We start from the raw sequence: 23,683 nt of genomic DNA, 5'->3' as shown, positions 1-23,683 counted from the left end.
AAGTGGGGAGAGCCTTGGTTAGATCTGTTCGCCTCTGCAGAGAACGCGCAATGTCAGCAGTTTTGCGCGTTGGAGTTTCCAAGGGGGCTATCGCTAGGCGACGCTTTTTGTCGCGAGTGGAGTTCAGGCCTCCTGTACGCTTTTCCACCTATACCACTTCTGCCCAGAGTTCTCAAGAAAATCAAGAACAACCGGGCCCAAGTAATCCTTGTGGCTCTGGATTGGGCACAGAGAGATTGGTATCCAGAGCTTCCCATATGAGCATCGGTCCTCCAATCAGGCTGCCTCTTCGGGAAGATCTTCTGTCACAGCAGCAGGGGAAGGTTCTCCACCCGAACCTGTCAACTCTGCGCCTTCATGCGTGGAGATTGAGCTGCGACAGTTGATGGTTTATGACCTCCCTCCCGAAGTCTGTGATGTCATTCTGGCAGCCAGACGTCCCTCTACTAAGTCGATCTACGCCTGCCGTTGGAAACGTTTTGTTTCTTATTGTTCAGAGAGGTCTATTGATCCTCTTTCTTCTTCTCTGTCTAACATCCTTTTGTTTATTTTGTCTCTCGCCCAGCAGGGTTCCTCCTTGGGGACTCTCAAGTGCTATCTTGCAGCCTTATCTGCTTTTCTTCAGTTGCCTGATCAACCATCTCTGTTTAAATCACCTATAGTACAGAGATTTTTGAAAGGGCTTGTACATCTGTTCCCGCCTGTGCCTTTCGTTATGCCCCAGTGGGTGCTTAATCTGGTTCTTACCTTCCTTATGTGTGCTCCTTTCAAGCCCTTGCATAACTGTCCTCTCCGGCTGCTCACTATTAAGACAACCTTTTTGGTGGCAATTACATCTGCCAGGAGAGTGAGTGAGCTGCAGGCTTTATCTTCTAAACCTCCTTACCTAATGATACATCCTGACAAGGTGGTGTTAAGAACTCGTGCCTCTTTTCTCCCCAAGGTGGTGACCCCTTTCCATCTGGGTTAAGGTATCACCCTGCCCATCTTCTTTGCACCATCGCATCCCTCATGTTCCTCCTGTAGAACGAATCTCTCTTAAATTAGACATTTAATATCGATTCTTTCTACTTTCAGCTTGGTTTTGAAATTGTAACAATGACATTTTGCGACCATTTACCTCAGGTAATTAATTTAAAAAGACTTAATTGTGAATTCCTACAGTTTAAATGTTCCAAAATAGCAGTAAGAATGGAAATGTTAATATACTGACAACTAACCATTTGGGTTCTCCATACCAATGGTGGGGATTAAATGTTGTCAAAATGGCCTATCTGGAGGATGTGAAACCTCTTTCAGCAGGCAGGAACTTACACAAGAAGGTTGGTGATTTATTCAGATCTTCCACCTTACATAATAATAATATGGTCAGGGCTAAAATTGAGCCAATAGATTGTCTAACTGAACTTAATCATCATTGGAAACTGAGACCTTAATGGTTTAGTGATTCTCGTAGCTCCTTGAATAAAATAATTTGACATTATGTGAGGAAAATTAATCGAGATTCCGCTGATGGTGCTCTTCAGCAAGAGGTAAACAAATTCAAGCAGGGTTTATGTGAAATTAAGACTTCATTTTTTTTTTTTTTTATAAGGCATTTCTGATGAATACTTCTTGCCGCGGAGTCCTCGACTTGTTCTGCAGGCTTCCAACTAGATCCGAAATTTCTCAGTAGCGTCGCCGTTGGCAGGTGGTGCCATTGGTCTCCCATCAGAACTCAGTCCTGCCGCCATAAATAACTACACAGAGCTGCATGTAGGCGCCACACCAGTGTTCTAATATCAGTTTCCCTTTTTTGCCTTTTTCCCTTTTTCCATGCCTTTCACCCTGGGTCCTTACCTCTGACCTTAACCATTTCGATTATTTTGCCAAAGCAAGTATGCTTCTACAAATTATTTGGCAGTGTGCAGGGTTGTCACCCTAGAAGGTAACAGGCCTTAAACAGTGTTGTATGTCCCTGAAGCAGATGTGTATTATGGACCTTAAACGTGACTCCAGATCCAGTGATATATATTCCAAGATCCATTTTGCAGCAATCAGGGAGCATAAATCCAAAGCATACGTCGCTCAGCACAAGTCATATTGCCAATCAAAAAAGCATAGGCAAGAGTAAACAAGGCTTTTCAACATCCAGACACTCCCTGTCCCAGGAGAGATCTCACAGTCAGTGTTAAGAAAGGAGTTGATAGCTTCACCTTCCTGTACAGGCCCAATGTCAAACCGGGAGCTGAAGTGTCTTTGAGTTTCCTGGCCCTTCATCAACTCCTGAGCAAGTTTGATGTCTTAAAAAGGTCATACTCCATATATTATCACACTGATTTCCACCCCCTCTAGCACACTTTCTGGCCCATTGATTTGCTGGGCCCCAAGTCCAAATTCACCCTTTTCCTCGTGCTGGCTTACCGTGGACAAAGTCCTCCCCCGCAAGCTCCGGTGCCAGTCATGCATCTCCCCCCTATGCTGGAGACCTCGCAAATCATTCAATCTTCGATTAGAGCTCACCATATGTCATGCTATACCATAACTAGACTCCCCTCCTGGTTCATCTGCCTTATCAAGAATACTTCAAGAGGATGAAAGCTGTTTTTGTGTCTGACCTCTGGTGCTGTTCAAGGTCTTTAACCTGCCCTGCATGATGGCGATGATGTTTCAGATAACTTATTATCCCTTAATTATACTTATGCTGACCTTTTGTCTCGATTTTCAGATTGGTACTGGCCTTGATATCTAAGCAGAATCCCTCCTTGATAATCTTTTGAGACTCCTAACTGAAGAAAGTGCTGTTGTCACATTTGTGAATAGGACTGTGGCAGAAGTGCCAGAACTGCACCTCCCCACTGACTAGACTAAGGTTAACCTTGTTACAGAGTTTTTGCAGCCTAGGCCTTCCATTTCAGAATCCGATTTAAAAAGCTGTGGTTGATTGTGATTATCTCGAAACTATTTTTTGCACTGACAGTGATTTGCCCCATGGTTAGGTGCCATATACAAGCACCTGGTGACCTCACTTTCTTGAAGCAGCATCACACTTGGAAGGTGAACCCTGGCTCCTTTCCTGCAGCTGCTGCCCATTAGAAAGCCTTAGAGAATTGATGCAGTATATGAAGAGGTTTTTTTTTTTCTTCAGACGCCTGGAGCTTTGCTCTTGGAATGTTAGCTGCATGTTGGGTCGCTTCAGTTGCACCTTCTGGGACATGGCATGTGAAGTTCTTTCTGTGCTGCCCGATGACCTTATTTAATGCCTTTGCCAAATGGTCCAAGATGGACAGGAAACAGCCAAATAGATTTTACATTCTGGCTTGGAACCCAGAGGCTTTTGCAAATGGCCCAAGTGTCCTTATCACACAACATTCCTGGATGTGCTCCACTGGATTTTCTGAAGGTTTCAAGACATTATTTCACTGGTAGTATAGGACGTTCCAGGGTTACGCGAAGGGCCTCGCTTTCAGCCACTGGCAGCCATCACATCCTTCAAGCAGCAAGCTCAGCTTTGTGGCACTAGAAAGCAGAAAATTTAAAGCGATTGAGGACAGCAGCAGCATTATTCATATTTGTTTCCAGGCAGCTCTTCCAAACACCTTCATTTTTCCCTCAGATTGTAATCTGGAGTTGGGAGAGGTTGAATGGGATATTGCCTAACATACTGCCATTGTATACTTCAAGATTTATGGTCTCTCTCGATTGCACTAATTCCCTTTCCAAATACCCATACTTTCATCCCAGTACATGGACGAACCACACCCGTGTATCCTATCCAAAGAAATGTTGGTTTTGTTCACCAAGGGAGCTATTGTGCTTGTTCCTCAGGCAAAGTGAGGAAAGGGCTATTACTTACGTTTGTTCCTGGCTCCCAAGGATGACAGGGGGCAGTGTTGAGACCATTCATATGCTAGAGTTCTGAATTTATTCCTTAAAAGGTGAAATTCAGTATCATGACCTGTTTACAAATTCTGCTAGCCTCGGGCCATAGGAAAAGGATGGTGTTCTTGGACATGTACTTTAATAAAAAAAAAATCCTTCAGTCCCACAGGACTCTCTTAGATTTAATCAGACTCTCCAGTCACAATCCTGCTATTTTGGCAGTATGAAGGCCCTTCAGGTCTTTACGAAAGTCATGTCAGTGGTCATAGCCCTTCTTCTCAGGCCGGGTATACATGACCAGCGGCAGAAAACCATGTCATGGAGGGGGAGGGGGTACTGAGCAAAATACTTCTGTTTAACTCAGTAACTACGAACACTCGGATGCATGTGTCCTGCCAAATAAACCTCGGCCTCGATTTATGAGAATGGAGCATAGGTCAAATGAGCAATCATAGAATGATTGCACTCCTCAACATTGAAGGTAATATATTTGCTGAGTTTATTTTAATTGAATTAAAAATGCTTTAGGAGACACAGCTATTACACTGGTATCAAACAAGCTTAGGAACTAGCTCAAACAATAACATAGATTTTTCCATTATCCTAACCTCTAATACCCTGAAATCCTGAGGAAAATCTGAGAAGTCTTGTACTGTTGTTTATTAACAACAGCAGTGCAGCACATGTTTAGACTGGGCAATGGCTCGTACGTTTGTCCCAGCGAATGGTGGAAAGTGTAACCCATTATTAAATAAGATGGAAATTCATTCACTACTAGCAGTTATTATGTTGAAAACTCCCTCTCCTCTCTAAATCATACTCCAAACATTTTGTCAAATTCCCACAGATGTGTAGGTGGACATACTTGTATTGAACTTTTTTTTATTTTATTTAAAGTCTAAAGAGTATGGCAGTGGATGGATAATTAAATGTAAAAGTGCTGTTGTAGGAGGAATTAAGGAAAGGGAATAGCTGGAGGAAAATTATGCAAAGCCACGACTTAAAGAAAAAAAAGCAGAGAGGCGCCTTGAACCGTTAAGACAGCCTATAAAGTCTGTGTCTGTATTCTGGTGCCTATTTTAAACTTTGTGATTGCTAAAATAAGAGTAGCTAATTTGTCGTTAGGCAGATTATTGGAGTCTGTTTTCTGTACTCTTGGACCTCAAAGTTAATGTTACTTTTAGTTGTTTGAGATTTTAAACTATAACAACATTTATGCGATTTCGGTTACACTGTGTTCCTATGCAACATGTTTAAAGGGATTATTTTGTTGAGCTTTTACAGGTGCCCTGTAAAGGTGTTTCTTCTACAGTGCTCCACACCATCATGTTAAACGTAAACATTTGCATGAAGCTTTCTACCCTGCTGTTTCAAACATTTTTTATATTGGTTTTAAAACTTTTCAGACTTGTTCGTCAGATGGCACAAGAACAGTTTTTCCTGATGGCTACTCGGTGTTGCATGGGACACAGACCTCTGCTTTTCTTCATAACACTACTCTTCACAGTATTAGGGGTAACGTATTATACTATGCTTTTTCATATAATACAAGGTGATTTGTAACATCCACACTGAAAAGCCTATATTCTTCAAAGTGCTTTTAAGGGCTGTTGGTTCTTTATTCAGAGTGCAAAGCTTTGTTACTTAACAAATCGGTGACCCATAGGTGTGTTCACATTTAAAAAGAAAAGGTATTTTCATCACACACAATTAAATACTAAACATTAAATTGGAAATGGTCATAATAAGAAGCAGCCCTCTGAAGCGCTTCCTTAATTAGAAATCTGTGTTAGGTTGTCTTTCGCTGTTAACTTAAAGCCCATCCTATGATGTTTATGACTAGAAAATTGAAGAAATTCCCTATAAAAAATGTAACAACGTTATGGGTAAATTTTAATTTCTAAAACCGCTGAATTTCCCAATTTATATTTACCAACAGTTATTACTCTCCTTCCCACAAACTGTTATTTATAAGTTGTCATTGTAGGAAAGTAGCCTCTTTCTAGCTTGGTTGCCCCCACTTTTGGCCTGTTTGTCAGTGTGTTTGACTGTGTACACTGGGATCCTACTAATCAGGACCCCAGTGACTGTGCTCTCTCTTCTAAATTTGGTTGCTGGTAACCTTTTATCCCCACAATTGGCATACTGGTCCACCTATGTAAGTCCCCAGTATATGGTACCTAGGTACCCAGGGCATTGGGGTTCTAGGAGATCCCTATGAGCGGCATCAGTTATTCTGCCACCCATAGGGAGCCCATGCAAAGGCTTCTTTAGGCCTGCAATTGCAGTCTGAGTGAACCGAGTGCACGCACCCGGTTTCACTACAGGTCACTGCACCATGTCACTGTAAATCTCCCCTATGGTAGGCCCTTTCAGCCCAGAGAGCAGGGTGCAGGTACCTGTGTGAGGGCACCCCTGCACTAGCAGAGGTGCCCCCCAAGGAACTCCAGCTCCATTTTACTGGGCCTTGTGAGTGCGGGGATGCCATTTTATATATGAACTGGACATAGCTCTGTCCAGCTACATAGTGGTAACTCCGAACCTGGGCATGTTTGGTATCAAGCATGTCAGAATCATACCCCAATACTGTTGCAAGCATTGGAAGTATGATTCCATGCACTCTGGGGGCTCCTTAGAGCAGTGGTTCCCAACCTGTGGTCCGGGGACCCCTGGGGGTCCGCGAAGTCTTCTCAGGGGTTCCGCGAGAGCCTAGAAAATAAAAATATATTAACAAATGTTGACAAATTAGGCACCCAGCTAACAGTAATGACTCAGACGGGGGTCCCCGGATTCCAATGATGATTCAGTGGGGGTCCCTGGGCTCCATAAAAGTTAAAGTGGGGGGCACAGAAATCAAAAGGTTGGGAACCACTGCCTTAGAGGACCCCAGCATTGCTAACACCAGTCTTACAGGGTTTTTTCCCAGGCAGCCCAGCTGCTGCCACCCCTCAGACTGGTTTCTGTCCTCCTGCTGCTTGATGTGATCAAGCCCAGGAAGGCAGAACAAAGGATTTCCTTTGGGAGAGGAGGTAACACCATCTCCCTTTGGAAATAGGGGTGGCTGGCTTAGGAGGGGTAGCCTCTCCAAGCCACTGGTTTTGCTTTGAAGGGCACATTTTGTGCCTTCTCTACATAAACCAATCCACACCGGTTCAGAGACCCCCAGCCCCTGCTCCAGCGCGAAATTGGGCAATGAAAAGTGGAGTGACCACTTCCCTGTCCACCACCACCCCAGTGGTGGTGCCCAGAGCTCTTCCAGAGGGTCCCTGGTTTCTGCTATCTTGATTCCAAGGCTGGCAGGCAACTCTGGGAGCATCTGAGTGACCAGGCCAGGCCAGGTCGGTGATGTCAGAGGCACCCTCTGATAGGTAGTAACCTGGTTAGGTGACCAAGCCCCCTCTTTGGGCTACATAGGGTCTTCCTATGGGGTGGGTCCTCAGATTTGCTTGCAAAACTCCAGCAGGACTCCTCTGCAACATCTGCTTCTGGCCTCAGGAACAGTGTCTGGACCCTCCAGGAGCCTACAAGCTGCAGATCCACGAAGAAGACTATTCTGCTATATTGTATCCAGAACTAATGCCAGCTTTGAAACATTTCCCCGGCTGTGCATCCTAAGAAGACTGCAACTCTTCAGCCTGCACCAGAACAAGAAGGAATCTCCCTTGGGGTGAAGGCATCACTCCCCTGTAACTACAGGTACCTGGCTGCATTTACGACCGGCTGCGTGGATCCTTCATCATGAGTGGTGGTCCGAAGAGTCTCCCTTGGTCCTCTCTACCAGCTGTCGTACTTTGGTGGTGGTAAGTCCTTTCCACCACACGCAAGGCTGTACCACCGTGCACCGCATCCTTTGCAACTGCCAAGGCTTGTTGCTTCAGCTCCAAGGGGCTCTACAGGCGTCATGTCACTCCAGCCCCCTGCACTCCCTCCTGCAACTTCTGGACCTCTGCGTGGTCCTCTGGCAATGTGGAAGCAACTTCTGTGGTGCTGCGTGGGCTGCTTCAGCAACATGTGTCCCTGTCCTGTGGGACACTTGTGGGTGCCTCCTCTGCTCCTGTGGGCCTTCTGCGACGCAGAAGTTCCCCTGTGACTCTCCCTCCTGGGTAGAGTCTTCCTAGAGCTTGCTGGTCCCCAGCAGCGCCTCTTTTCCTCCAGCCGCGAGTTTGCCTTTGCCAAGGTTTGTTGGTGGAAATCCTTCACTGACACCCATCTGCAAACCAGCTTCCAACGTGGGACATCTTTTGCACGCCTCAGGAGCTCTTCTCCGGCTTCTGTGCTGCAGTGCTGACCTGTCTTCCTTCTTCGTCGACCAACTCCAAAAGGTACCTCTGGGTGGGTAGTATCTCCTACTCCCCCTGGACTCCATAGACACTTCTGGACTTGGTTCCTGCTCTCCATATGTCTCCATCTTCGGTTTTCCACTGCTGGTTCCTTGCAGGCTGTTCTGGGTGTCTTTTTCTTCCTTTGGGGTGGTTTTTGTGGAAATCCAGTGTTTTACTCCAGCTTTCCTGGTTGCTGGGGGTACTGCATTACTTACCTGTGGGGTTTCTTAGTACTCCCAGCTCCCCTCTACACAATTTACTTACCTAGGTGGGGGCCCTGTGTACGCATTCCTCTTTCTTAGAATATGGTTTGGGTTCCCCTAGGGATAAAATTGCATAATAATATTTTACACTGTTTTCTGACCTTTTTATGCCGGTTTATTAGTGTATATTTATAGTGTATTTACTTACCTCCTATTAGAGGGTTGCTTCTTTTCTGATACTGTGTTCCAAAAATAAACTACCATTATTTTTGTACAACTGAGTGTTTTCTTTCTTTTGTGGAAGTACTGTGTGACCGTAGTGGCATTACATAAGCTCTGCATGTCTCCTAGATAAGCCTTGGCTGCTCATCCACCGCTACCTCTAGAGAGCCTGTGTTAGGGAAATGCCTCCCTTGGCATAGTTACCCCCTAACATTTTGCCTTTTGTTGATGCTAGTTATGATTGAAAGTGTGCTGGGATCTTGCTGACCAGGCCCCAGCACCAGTGTTCTTTCCCTAGACTGTACCTTTGTTCCCGCAATTGGCACAGCCCTGGCACACAGAAAAGTCCCTTGTAATTGGTACCCCTGGTACCAAGGGCCCTGTGGCCAGAGAAGGTTTCTAAAGGGCTGCAGCATATATTATGAAACCCTGGGGATCCCTCCCTCAGCATATGCACACTGCCTCACAGCTTGTGTCTGCTGGTGGGGAGAAAATTACTAAATTGACATGGCACTCCCCTAGGAGTGCCATGCACTCAACCCACTGCCTGTGGCATAGGTAAGTCACCCTTCTAGCAGGCCTTACAGTCCTAAGGCGCAGGGTTCATTGTACCACAGGTGAGAACATAGGTGCATGAGCACTATGCCCCTACAGTGTCTAAGCCAAACATTATACATTGTAAGTGTATGTAGGAGGCTGACCTGGCTTATAGTGGGTACCTGATGGTACCTGATGTGCCAGGTCCAGTTATCCATTATTAGTAGATTTGTAGTGTTTTATCAGCTAGGCTGCTAGAGGTAGCTATAGCCGAGCAGAGCAGCTTAAGCTGAACTAGGAGACATGCAAAGATCCTACTATACCATTTATATCATATAGGTAATATATCATAAGAAACACAATACTCAGAGTTACTAAAATAAAAGTACTTTATTTTAGTGACAATGTGCCAAACATATCTGAGGATATACTCCCTTAGGAGGTAAGTAAAATACACAAAATATACTCACAAACCAAAATCAGGTAAAACAGTCAGAAAGTAGTGCAAACACTGTAGAATGCAATAGGATGCAATAGGCCTAGGGGCAACACAAACCATATACTAAGAAAGTGAAATGCGAACCACGAATAGACCCCTAGGCTGGTGTAGTGTGTAGAGGGTTGCTGGGAGTGTAAGACAACACTAAGGGTGTCCACGATACCCCACCCCAAGACCCTGAAAAGTAGGAGTAAAGTACTACTACTTCCCCAGAAACACACTAAAGTCGTGATAGAGGATTCTGCAAAGACCACAACAGACTGCAAAGCACTGAAGACGGATTCCTGGACCTGAAGACCTACAAAGGAAGGGGACCAAGTCCAAGAGTCGTGAAAGTGTCCAGGCGGGCAGGAGCCCATTAAACCCCAGACGAAGGTGCAAAATGGCTGCCTCCGGATGGAAGACGCAGAAGATTCTGCAACAACGAAAGGTGCTAGGAACTTCTCCTTTGTGCAGAAGATGTCCCACGGATTGCTGGAGGATGCAGAGTTGTTTCCTTGGAGAAAGACCGCAAATAAGCCTTGCTAGCTGCAAAGGTCACCTTTGAAGAAAAAGGATGCTGCCCGGGCCCAGGAAGGACCAGGATGTCGCCACTTGGGAGAGGAGACAGAGGGGGCCCTCAGCAACACAGAGAGCCCACGCACAAGAAGGTAGCACCCGCAGAAGTCCTTGAACACGGTTTCAAGAAGTCTGAGCACGGCGGTCGTCTCATCACTACAAAAGAGGGTCCCACGAAGCCGGAGGTCAACTCAGCGAGTTGAGCAATGCAGGATGGAGTGCTGGGGACCTGGGCTAGGCTGTGCATGAAGGATTTCGTGCAAAAGTGCACAGAAGCCCTAGCAGCTACAGTTCACGCGGTGCACAGGATTACTGTCTGGAGAGGGGAGACAAGGACTTACCTCCTCCAAATTTGGACAGTTGGACCACTGGACAGTCTGGGTCACTTGGGTCCACCACCTGTGTTCCAGGGGCCACGCTCGTCACGATGAGAGGGGTCCCAGAGTTTCAGTGGTGCTGAAGTTTGGTGCCTGGTGGAGCAGGGGGAAGATTCCGTCAACCCACTGGAGATTTCTTTGTGGCTTCCGGTGCAGGATGAAGGCAGGCAGCCCCCAAAGCATGCACTACCAGGAAACAGTTGAGAAAGCCGGCAGGATTCTGCGCTACAATGTCGCTGGTAGTCTTCTTGCTACTTTGTTGCAGTTTTGCAGGCGTCCTGGAGCAGTCAGCGGTCGATCCTTGGCAGAAGTCGAAGAGAGAGGTGCAGAGGAACTCTGGTGAATTCTTGCAAGTCGTTATCTGAGGAAAAGCCCACGGGAGAGACCCTAAATAGCCTTCAGTGGAGGATTGGCCACCTAGTCAGGTAAGCAGCTATCAGGAGGGGTCTCTGACGTCACCTGCTGGCCCTGGCCACTCAGAGGCCTCCAGTGTGCCCTCACACCTCTGCATTCAAGATGGAAGAGGTCTGAGACACACTGGAGGAGCTCTGGGCACCACCCCTGGGGTGGTGATGGACAGGGGAGTGGTCACTCCCCTTTCCTTTGTCCAGTTTCGCGCCAGAGCAGGGACTGGGGGTTCCCTGAACCGGTGTAGACTGGCTTATGCAAGGGGGGCTTTCAACGCATTTCTACAGGCTGGGGGAGGGTACTCCTCCCCATCCTTTAACACCTATTTCCAAAGGGAGAGGGTGTAACACCCTCTCTCAGAGGAAATCTTTTGTTCTGCCTTCCTTGGACTGGGCTGCCCAGACCCCAGGAGGGCAGAACCCTGTCTGTGGGGTGGCAGCAGCGGTAGCTGCAGAGAAAACCCCAGAGAGCTGGTTTGGCAGTACCCGGGGTCCATGGTGGGGTCCCGGGGATGCATGGGATTGGCACCTGAATACCAGGTTTGGCATGAAGGGACAATTCCATGATCTTAGACATGTTACATGGTCGTATTCGGAGTTACCATTGTGAAGCTACATATAGGTATTGACCTATATGTAATGCAGGCATCTAATGGTGTCCCCGCACACAAAGTCCAGGGAAATTGCCCTGAACTATGTGGGGGCACCTTTGCTAGTGCAAGGGTGCCCTCACGCTTAGTAACTTTGCACCTAACCTTCACTAACTGAAGGTTAGACATATAGGTGACTTAAAAGTTACTTAAGTGCAGTGTAAAATGGCTGTGAAATAACGTGTGTGTGCTGTAGTGGCAGTCCTGTGTAAGATTTGTATGAGCTCCCTATGGGTGGCAAAAGAAATGCTGCAGACCAAAGGGATCTCTTGGAACCGGCCTGTCTCCTGTCTCCAGACTCCGAGAACCTGCACAGCGACGCATCCAGCGGGACCAGCGACCTCAGAGGACTGACCTGCACCTAAAGGACCAAGAACCTCCTGTGGACAGCGGCTCTGTTCAGAAACAGAAAAGAAACCAACTTTAAAGAGACTCTAACTTCCCGCCAGAAGCGTGAGTCTTCACACTCTGCATCCGACACCCCTGGCTTGACAAGGGGTCAACCAACACTGCAGGGAGGACTCTCAGGCAACTCCAATGATGTGGACACTCTGAGTCGACCTCCCTGCACCCCCACAGCGACACCTGCAGAAAGGATCCAGAGGCTCCCCCTGACCGTGAATGCCTGGTAACAAAGGAACCCGACGCCTGGACCAAGCACTGCACCCGCAGCCCCCAGGACCAAGAGGAACCACCTACCAGTGCAGGAGTAACCAGCAGACAGCCCTCATCCTAGCCCAGTCCGTGGCTGGCCCGAGAAGCCCCCCTGTTCCCTTCCTGCATCGCCAGAGTGACCCCCGGGTCCTCCATTGTTTTCAATACAAAACCCGACGCCTACTTTGCACACTGCACCCAGCTCCTGTGCCGCTGAGGGTGTGTTTTGTGTGCCTGTTTGTGTCTTCTCCCCCCGCCCCAACCCCCAGTGCTCCACAAAAAAAAAAACAGTCTGCCCTCCGAAGACGCAGGTACTTACCTGTTGGCAGACTGGAACCGGAGCACCCCTGTTCTCCATAGGCGCCTCTGTGTTTTGGGCCCTCCTTTGACGTCTGCACCTGACCGGCCCTGTGTTGCTGTTGCGGTGACTTTGGGGTTGCCTTGAACCCCCAACGGTGGGCTGCCTATACCCAGGAAACTGAACTTGTAAGTGCTTTACTTACCTCAGAAACTTAACCTTACTTACCTTCCCCAGGAATTGTTGATTGTTGCACTGTGTCCACTTTTAAAATAGCTTAGTGCCATTTTAACCTATACTGTGTATGTTCCTGCTCTAATTCAAAGTTCCTTACTTACCTGTGTGGAGTACCTTGCATTTTACGTATTTACTTCAAATCTTGAATCTTGTGGTTCTACAATTAAGAAAATATATTTTTCTGTATACAAACTATTGGCCTGGAGTTAAGTCTTTAAGTGTGTGTTCCTCATTTATTGCCTGTGTGTGTACAACAAATGCTTAACACTACCCTCTGATAAGCCTACTGCTCGACCACACTGCCACAAAATAGAGCATTAGAATTATCTAATTTTGCCACTATCAACCTCTAAAGGGAACCCTTGGACTCTGTGCACACTATCTCTCACTTTGAGATAGTTTATAGAGGCAACTTCCTACATCCACTGTCTAGATTAACTCAGAGCATTTCTAAGTGGGCTATAGTAGGGAACACATCACTGTTAGCAATCCATGGCCCCGTAATGGAAAGTGTTCAGACAGATGGCTTAAGCAGACAGATAAATTGCATACATTACTGGGGAAAAAAACAATCCTTTACAGACACAATCTTCGGTCTATAGTAGCACCAGACACAGAATGTTTATCACACAATCAGAAAACACAAAATGTTGGTGCCTCACATCCAGATACTGGTGTCCCAAATCACTTGGAAATACACTGTTGATAAGTTGGTACGGGTTCTTAGCATACGCTTTCCCCCATACATTGATTCCAACAGTTCTAGAGAAATTCAAAATTTCAACATGACAATGATTCTCATAGTTTCAAGATAGCTTAGGCAGCCATGGTTCTCTCACTTGATCCAGTTGTCGGAACAACAGCATGTCTAAGTTCCAGTATGCAGGGACACCATAACCATGCAACATGGAAGGGTATTCCACCCAAACCTGGAGGAAGAGATACAGTTGCAAGCATGGTTCCTGAAGTAGTCAAATGTGAACACATAAATCTACTTAAGACCACACTTTGTATCAACAGAGAAGCCTGAAGGCCGGCTACCAGGAGGTGGTATGCCTTTAAGTGGAATAGATATGTAACCTAGTACCAATTTAGCAAAATGAAACATATGCTCCATCAAGACACTAATAGTCCAGTACTTAACATATTTAACATTTGCCTCGATAAGGGTGAATTTATCTCCAGTTGGGTCTTACGGGAAAGGGCTACACATACAGAACATTTTTTCAGTTCCGCTGATCAGAAGGAGCAGAAAGGGAGCTATCTTCTCCACAGTGGAGTATTAACTTACTTTTGATATGTTTAATGAAGGCACCCCTTGAGCCAGTGCACAAAGCCATACTAGTCATCTTACACAAACAAAACCAGTTACTTGTCATTATGGTTTTGCAGCTTGAAACTCTTCTCGATTAACATGCCACTTTCCGCCTCCCCTCAGCAGGAGGTTCATGGAGGAAGAAGAAAAAAAAGATTCTAACATGGTGGGCATGCATACGAACATTGTGGGATTACTGTCAACATTATATAGGGGCTCCCCCAATGTTAACTCCTCCCAGTCCATAAGCTAACAAACTTCAGAAGCAAGAAGAACACTACCTGACCCTACCATTAGATGCAGGACTGTGCTAAACATGTTAATCTAGAAGAGTCTCAAGTTGAAAAAAACATAATTACAGGTAAGTAAACACCCCCTCCCCACCCCCCAAGATCGTTCAGTCAGGTTATACTCTTCCACTTCTCACCAAGCCTCAGAGTACCTCTCATTCTTGCTGAATGATGGGTTGGCCATCCTGGCCAGAGGAGCCATCAAGTGGGTGCTCACCTTGGAAGTGGCAATGGATTGTTAACCTAGCTGTTTCTTCTTGCCAAGGAAGTGTAGAGGGCTTTGTTTTCTCCTCTCCTGCAGAAGAACATATTAAAAATGCTCACAGTGGTCCAAGTTCTGTCTGTCGTGGATTAGGCGACTGCATTGTTGCCTTGTACTTGCAGGGCGCTTACATCCATGTGCCCATGCTTCAGTCTCACCTATATTGCCTGCGGTTAAAGACAGGCCAGGAGTATTTGCAGCATTTTCATTTTGCCATGCTTCCCTTCTACCTTACCAGCACCCCTCAGGTGTTCACAAAAGTGATGGTGGTGGTCACCTCCCATATTGAGAAGTTAGGGATCCCACTTTTCCCAGGCCCTGCTCGAGGACTGGCTGTTGAAGAATGTCTCACCACCGTTGGTCGTAGACCACCTCCAGCCCACAGTGAACCTGCAGGCATTTTTGTCATTCTCAATCTAGAAGCCAAAGTTACACCTTATTCCTTCACAGAAACAGTGGCCTCTAACTAAACCACCTTACGGGTCTTGGTGTGAGCAGCACTATAAATTTCGCCTGTCTTGTTTAACTCGAGCTCTGAAAAATCCCAGTGCTTGAAGCATCACACAAATTTTTTTACCAGAGTGACCTTCTTTCCTGCATCCCCTTTAGCACCAATCCGAATTCCACTTACCCACACATCAGTTCTTGCTAGTGTGTGATAACATTAAAACAGTTAATAAAGTATCTCGCTGCCACATCGGTCATCTGATAATTTTATGCTGGTTCATCATAAAACACTTCTTATACAATAGGATCAGCTCTTTCATCCATTGTTTTGAACTGCTGTAACTGTCTCACTGTTCACAGGTGCTATCAATATGATGGAATCAGCCTTGCGGTGTTTGCTGGGATCTCAATGCGCTAGTCACTTCTCATACATTAAGGTTTATGGTGCACCTTATTTGTGGGGTGACTTACCTATTGACAAACCCAATATATTCTTCTGTTTCAGGTAGATCAATTTCCTTTTCTAAGGTAAACAAATAATTTAATAAAACCGAGTCTGTTTAGAGATTGCTATTAAACTGCTACAGTCTCTGCTGCACACTGGGTTTAGATCTGTATAGTTTTGAGTCAATATTGCAGTGGTCTGAGTTGACTGTATGGTCTATGTTCCATAAACATACCCTACTCACGAGTGTGTGTGTCTGCCACTGAAAAGTAGTACATTTGTTAGAATATTCTATGAGCAGCAAAAAGGAAAATATAGTTTGCAGCATTTGTATTGGCTGCTTCATAACCCCCTCAGCTCCCCTGCCCCTTTGTTAAACAGGTCCTGCTCCTATCATCCTTCACTGTGTATTGTCTTTACTGCACTCCATAACTTAATTCTTATACCCCTCTAAGGACATCCCCTCTACTATATAGAATATTTCAGAAACTCCTTCTTTAAAGAAATTCTCCTGATTTATGTAGGGGCATTTACAGTGTTGCAGGTATGTAATAAATCTGGCAGATACTAGTATCTCTACAACCCTTTCTTGGTAGTATCTGTAGAGAAGTGTTGGAGAGCATGAGACACCCAGCATTACAAAAGTTAAGAGTTCAACATTGATATTATCTACTTTCATCCTAGACGCTTCCTTAGCAGTGAATTTTTATAGGCATTGGGGACCCTGGCTTCTTCCACTTGCATGTGCTGCTAGAAGTCAGAATGTGTGTCCTGCTGTCTGGCACAAAAGTCAGGATCCCTAGCTGCTACAAGCCCTGCAGTTGTCCTTGTGTCTTTCCCTATTCCTGAACCCCAGAATGTACTGTGCTTTTTTCTTGCAGATTGTATACCTCCTCTTTGTTATTGTTTCAAATGAATTAACAACAGAAGGGGTGCGTCCTCCCCTGGAAAACATCATTTCGATATCATAGGCGTTAAGTTATTGAGTAAAATGCATTGTGCCTCTTGAAATGATTTGTGGAGAGTTCTTCCAGAACGTAGGTCTATGCTTTGTAGATTACTTCATCCATCGGTTAGGCCACTTCCGTTTCTCTGATGTTGGGAGTGTTTATTTTCTGGATGAGGTGCAGCCGCGTCTTTTCCATGGGAAGATTTTTGGACTCAGGCTGGTTTCTGGTGACGTACAGTAGACTGTGGATGTCCTCCATCGCCATGCTTCAGGGGACCTTACAGATCAATGTAAAGTTGTTTTTTGAGTAGGTCTGGGTCTTCCTGGTGGGCTTGTGGTTCTCTCTTCCCTATACCTTGGACAACTCTAAAGATATTGTGCATGGAGGATTTGAGGTCTGCTCTGATGAGGCTTACTTTATGCTTCTTTGCCTGCAGAAAAAGTTCCACCTAATTTTGTGAATTACTATTGTATATAAGATGTAGCTTGCAGATTCCCCTCCTCTCTAAGAAGGCTTAAGAGTCTCTGCCCATCACCAACCTTTTGGCGGGTTATCTGCATATTCCCAAAAATAGTGCCAGGGAGGGACGAAAGATAAGTACTGTTTGTATCCTTTCTGCTACCGAGGATCCCGGTCTCAATTCCCAGTGAATGTAATGATGAGGATGGCTGACATTTTGCCTAGGTTACATTCCACGCATCCCCAGACAGATAGGTTCGTCATGGCAGTAGCTCAGTCCACCCTCAGGCAATCTGTCCTCCCACTGCCATTCACAGAGATAGCCAGGTGAGATTGCTATAACAGATGGCCCTTAGTTTGTCCTGTTCACTGCCGCTAAGCAACCAAGCTTTTATTTGAGGAGAACAGTATTAGTGGCGGGGCCCTGCTATTAAAGCCTTTTTAGTGCAGATGGGCCCTTTGACTGAGTCCCTCCAGGTCAGCTCATGTGGGATGCCACCAACTGCCTCTCAGCAGGCGCATGATGTCACCAGTCATTTCTCCCCTGTTCTGGGCCTTTATGGTCTCTGGGGCGGGGGGCTCCGGGTGGCACAGCCTTAGATCCCTGTCCTTCTGCTGACCCAATGTTAATCCTCCAGATGGAATTGCTCAGACACCTTCTGAGACCTTATACTGCAGACTCTAGTGCAGTAATTCCCCACTCCGTGACAAAGTCTCCCTATATGGCAGTCGGCTTAATGCACATCAGGGGCCACAAGCACTACACACTCCTTATTTCCCTTCCACCATAAGCAGGCCATCCAGAGGAGTGGATCATTACAACAGTTCTATTCTAATTTTTAAGCTACTGGCACCGCCTCACACAGGAGCCACCCCAGCTCAGCAGCAGCCATCCTCCCTTGAGGACCTTCCTTCCTATATGGGTTCACCACTGTGCTAGGGATGCTGTCAAATGCCCTTGGATGACAGGTTCCGTCTTGGTCCCGTGCTTCCTATTCTATTCTCGGAAAGGGCAACAGGGCAGTTCCAGGAGGGTGCATCCACAAAAGAGTGCCAAGCCATTCATGCATCTGCTTTCTGTCTCCAAGTCTCCTTGTCTGGAGTGAAAACCTCCCTCAATTCAGCTTTACTGGGGCTCCTCCGATCCCCATTGACTACACAGCAGCTTCCCGGACATCTACTCTGCGTGGAACACTGAAACCTTATGTCTCACTTAATGCCCTGGCAGTCCACGCTCAACCAAAACACAACATTTAGCATCTTGGACACCTAATTTTTAAGTACATGGATACACTTAACAGAAAGCATAGTACTCCTTGATCCTGGTGGCCTGTAAAATCCTGAATGGTGGGAATCAATTCTAGACTACCAGAAATCAGGACAGAGGAAATTATTTTCTCTGATGCCCAAAGCAAGAACAAAACAGTCATCCAATACATCAACAGAATGAGATTTCATATGGATCCTTGTTGGAAGTTTTGATGTACCAGTTGATATTTGTTGCGTGTCACTTTCGGTTATGTTTTGCTTTACTTTTGACTGAGCCAAGATATACACACTGAAAGTGTAGTGAATCCTAGTTCGTTTTAATGGGATAACAGGAGTTAGCTTAGCCTTTGGCTTGCAGACTTGTGCCCCCGTCACCTAGTGACTTTTAACCTACTTAGCTTGCTCTGTCTTAGCCCATTTAATTATTTATTTCTTCTAAGATGGCTGCCTTGTTTATAGTTAGGCCACTTGTTATGGGTAACTGTAGGAAGTTGGCTCTGTATGCACTATTTCAAAGTAAGGAATAGTATGCACAGAGTCCAAGGGTTCCCCTTATAGGTAAGATAGTGGCAAAAAGAGATAATACTAATGCTCTATTTTGTGGTAGTGTGGTCGAGCAGTAGGCTTATCAAAGGAGTAGTGTTAAGCATTTGTTGTACATACACACAGGCAATAAATGAGGAACACACACTCAGAGACAAATCCAGCCAATAGGTTTTGTTATAGAAAAATATATTTTCTTAGTTTATTTTAAGAACCACAGGTTCAAATTCTACATGTATTATCTCATTTGAAAGGTATTGCAGGTAAGTACTTTAGGAACTTTGGATCATTTCATTAGCATGTATACTTTTTACATAAAACACAATAAGCTGTTTTAAAAGTGGACACAGTGCAATTTTCACAGTTTCTGGGGGAGGTAAAGTAATGTTAATTTTAACAGGTAAGTAAGTCACTTACAGGTTTCAGTTTTGGGTCCAAGGTAGCCCACCTTTGGGGGTTCAGAGCAACCCCAAAGTTATCACACCAGCAGCTCAGGGCCGGTCAGGTGCAAAGGTCAAAGAGGTGCCCAAAACACATAGGCTTCAATGGAGAGAAGGGGGTGCCCCGGTTCCAGTCTGGCAGCAGGTAAGTACCCGCGTCTTCGGAGGGCAGACCAGGGGGGTTTTGTAGGGCACCGTGGGGGACACAAGTCAGCACAAAAAGTACACCCTCAGCAGCGCGGGGGCGGCCGGGTGCAGTGTGTAAACACGCGTCGGGTTTTCAATGGTTTTCAATGAGAGATCAAGGGATCTCTTCAGCGTTGCAGGCAGGCAAGGGGGGGCTCCTCGGGGTAGCCACCACCTGGGCAAGGGAGAGGGCCTCCTGGGGGTCACTCCTGCACAGGAGTTCCGTTCCTTTAGGTGCTGGGGGCTGCGGGTGCAGGGTCTTTTCCAGCCGTCGGGAAATGGAGTTCAGGCAGTCGCGGTCAGGGGGAGCCTCGGGATTCCCTCTGCAGGCGTCGCTGTGGGGGCTCAGGTGGGACAACTTTGGTTACTCACAGTCTTGGAGTCGCCGGAGGGTCCTCCCTGAGGTGTTGGTTCTCCACCAGTCGAGTCGGGGTCGCCGGGTGCAGTGTTGCAAGTCTCACGCTTCTTGCGGGGAGTTGCAGGGGTCTTTAAATCTGCTACTTGAAACAAAGTTGCAGTTCTTTTGGAGCAGGGCCGCTGTCCTCGGGAGTTTCTTGTCTTTCTCGAAGCAGGGCAGTCCTCAGAGGATTCAGAGGTCGCTGGTCCCTTGGAAAGCGTCGCTGGAGCAGGTTTCTTTGGAAGGCAGGAGACAGGCCGGTGAGTCTGGGGCCAAAGCAGTTGGTGTCTTCTGTTCTTCCTCTGCAGGGGTTTTTCAGCTCAGCAGTCCTCTTCTTCTTGTAGTTTCAGGAATCTAATGTTTTAGGTTCAGGGAAGCCCTTAAATACTAAATTTAAGGGCGTGTTTAGGTCTGGGGGGTTAGTAGCCAATGGCTACTAGCCCTGAGGGTGAGTACACCCTCTTTGTGCCTCCTCCCAAGGGGAGGGGGTCACATCCCTAATCCTATTGGGGAATCCTCCATCTGCAAGATGGAGGATTTCTAAAAGTTAGAGTCACTTCAGCTCAGGACACCTTAGGGGCTGTCCTGACTGGCCAGTGACTCCTCCTTGTTGTTCTCATTATTTTCTCCGGCCTTGCCGCCAAAAGAGGGGGCCGTGGCCGGAGGGGGCAGGCAACTCCACTAGCTGGAGTGTCCTGCGGTGCTGGCACAAAGGGGTGAGCCTTTGAGGCTCACCGCCAGGTGTGACAGCTCCTGCCTGGGGGAGGTGTTAGCATCTCCACCCAGTGCAGGCTTTGTTACTGGCCTCAGAGTGACAAAGGCACTCTCCCCATGGGGCCAGCAACATGTCTCTAGTGTGGCAGGCTGCTGGAACCAGTCAGCCTACACAGATAGTTGGATACAGTTTCAGGGGGCACCTCTAAGGTGCCCTCTGGGGTGTGTTTCACAATAAAATGTACACTGGCATCAGTGTGCATTTATTGTGCTGAGAAGTTTGATACCAAACTTCCCAGTTTTCAGTGTAGCCATTATGGTGCTGTGGAGTTCGTGTTTGACAGACTCCCATACCATATACTCTTATGGCTACCCTGCACTTACAATGTCTAAGGTTTGGCTTAGACACTGTAGGGGCACAGTGCTCATGCACTGGTGCCCTCACCTATGGTATAGTGCACCCTGCCTTAGGGCTGTAAGACCTGCTAGAGGGGTGTCTTACCTATACTGCATAGGCAGTGAGAGGCTGGCATGGCACCCTGAGGGGAGTGCCATGTCGACTTACTCATTTTGTTCTCACTAGCACACACAAGCTGGTAAGCAGTGTGTCTGTGCTGAGTGAGGGGTCTCCAAGGTGGCATAAGACATGCTGCAGCCCTTGGAGACCTTCCCTGGCATCAGGGCCCTTGGTACCAGAGGTACCAGTTACAAGGGACTTCCCTGGAAACCAGGGTGTGCCAATTGTGGATACAAAAGTACAGGTTAGGGAAAGAACACTGGTGCTGGGGCCTGGTTAGCAGGCCTCTGCACACTTTCAATTCAAAACATAGCATCAGCAAAGGCAAAAAGTCAGGGGATAACCATGCCAAGGAGGCATTTCCTTACACAAACATTATTAGTGTCACCGCGCCAAGGCGTCAAGATCAAGCACCAAAGACAAACAAACAGTAGGTGTTCACCCTTAGGGATTTTCCCTCTCTATACTTTCGAGGGATTGTTTATATTAATTGCCGTCCCAAGCATGTCTGTTATCTATTGTTTAGGAACACACCTACGTCAGGGGACCTTGTAGATCTGTATAAATACATCACACTTTAGACAGATAATCAGAGGGATTCCGACGAGAGGGCATCGCCACCATCGCTGATACCGATGCTGCAGTCGTCTTGACGCTGACGCAGTCTTCGTGTCCCTGCGGAGTCTGAGATAGAGACCTCATTCCAAGGTTACGAGGGTTGGGGGCTCCTCTCATGGACATGGCATTGGCAGATTAGGTTTAACAAACCCAGCTCTCCTTTAGGTAGGAGGTTAGGCCTTTTCACATTAGGATATTAGGACATATTACATCTCATATCTTTTCTATGTATTGCAAGATGGTGGGGGTCTTTGTAATAATGACTCTTTGTAATAATGACTCTCGTCTTCACAATACTGTTCCTTGCTTTATTCATTATCCTAATCATTGCAGCCCATGCATCTTATCGCAAATTGCAGTTATGTTAAATAAACACTATTGTAACTTTACTGCATCTGTGTCATTGCCTGTGTTTGTATGAGACATAATATATCTGTGAGAAAAGGGGAATCTCCGTTTAACCACGACACTCCCTGAGCTATCTTATTTTCGAGTCCATGCGTAAACGGCTGCCATAAATTACCTTTTTCTATTGTGTTTCTGGTGAGGTGCTGCTAGTGAGCCGGTAAGGTTGGGACAACAGTTGCGACTTGTTGTAGGAAAGACGCAGTCGCCTACAAACAAAAGTACTGTCATCCTAAAACCAGCAGTCTTGCTCAGAGCAAGAGTCCAAACTACAACAAAAGGAGTCGAAAAGATTCTCTGGAATGCACTTCTTAATCTGAAGAAGGCGTTTATTATTGCTTTTTGCAAGGTTCGTGAAGGAAGGTTTGAGTAGTAAAAAGTGTACTTCCAAAATGTGCAACAACCATGTATAAAGAATCCTCAATCTACAAACAGCAAATATAAATGCAAAGATACACTTATATTGATATGTGTATATATATATATATGTTCGATGGCATGTGTAGCTGCAGATACACATGCTGTGCATATGGATTCTGACATCTAGTGTTAGGCTCAGAGTGTTACAAGTTGTTTTTCTTCAAAGGAGTCTTTTAGAGTCACAGGATCGAGACACTCCTCTTTGGTTCCATTGTGCCTGGGCATCGACTCCATTGTTAGATTGTTTTCTTTCCGCCGTCTGGTTCGGACGTGTTTCCTCTCGCTCTTAGATTTTGATTCGGAAAATTTTACAAAACTTTCTTTTCGTCGGTATTGTATTGATCGCGTTAATAATCTTCCATCGACACAGCAGTACTGTCGGGGAAACAACTTTGTTCGCCCATTGGGGCGTGTGCGCGCCCAACTTGGGCCTATTCGCGCCGACCGCTTGGAGAGCCTCATTCCGATTCTGCCCTCAATGCCACGCAAAGTACCCATACACAGACCAGCATCTGGTTTGCAACCTCTGCCTTTGTCTAGACCATCGGGAGGAAAACTGCGAGGCCTGTCGATCCTTCCGATCAAAAAAGACTCAGAGACCGAAGAGCACGAAGGCTCGAAATGGCATTGAAGAGCGGAGAACATTTCGACGTAACAGAAGAACTACTGCAGACAGCAGTCTCAGTCCGAGATTCGGAGTCAGAGCAAAAATCTGAGGAAGACAGACCCGTCACAGTCAGCCAGCATGTGAGTACCTCTGCCCATGCACCCTGACATAAGAAAAAACAGAAGGCCTTGGGTAGGCCACTGCTGGAACCTCGAATTTGGCACCAAAAAAGGCCACCCCTCCAAAAACCTCGGAGTCGACAAAAAGCTCCATTTTAGACTCCAGTAGACAACTATTTTCGGAGTCGAAAATAAGAAAACCTGTTTTGGAGCCAAGACCTTCCTTATTTTTGATCCCCATAAAACTAATTTCGGAGCCGGAAAAGACGGCATATACAGAGGAACACGGACTTTCTAAAAGACACAAAGAAAGCCAGAAAACCTCTGAGGAGGAGTCCGAGATCAAACCAATACTTCAAATTATGATTCATAGGCAGTCCAGGATCCACATCCATAAAGAGACAGGGAGAATCATTACAGCACCGCCTTTAAAAACAAAGAGAAAGCTGGCATTT

General features: G+C 46.4%; 1 protein-coding gene across 4 annotated transcripts in view; it reads left to right on the top strand.

The window, feature by feature from the left end:
• USP9X (ubiquitin specific peptidase 9 X-linked) overlaps positions 1 to 23,683 on the top strand; it is a 1,493,361-nt gene that overhangs the window by 1,044,380 nt on the left and 425,298 nt on the right. For all 4 annotated transcript variants that reach the window (XM_069204214.1, XM_069204212.1, XM_069204215.1 and 1 more), the window contains exon 27: positions 5,268 to 5,376. In XM_069204214.1, the coding sequence (XP_069060315.1) occupies positions 5,268 to 5,376 (109 nt within the window). The remainder of the gene's footprint in view (positions 1 to 5,267; positions 5,377 to 23,683) is intronic.

This window comes from Pleurodeles waltl, chromosome 8, assembly GCF_031143425.1.
Source record: "Pleurodeles waltl isolate 20211129_DDA chromosome 8, aPleWal1.hap1.20221129, whole genome shotgun sequence".
Lineage (NCBI taxonomy): Eukaryota > Metazoa > Chordata > Amphibia > Caudata > Salamandridae > Pleurodeles > Pleurodeles waltl.
Note: the sequence above shows the minus strand (reverse complement) of the source record. Positions and strands in the feature narration are given on the sequence as shown.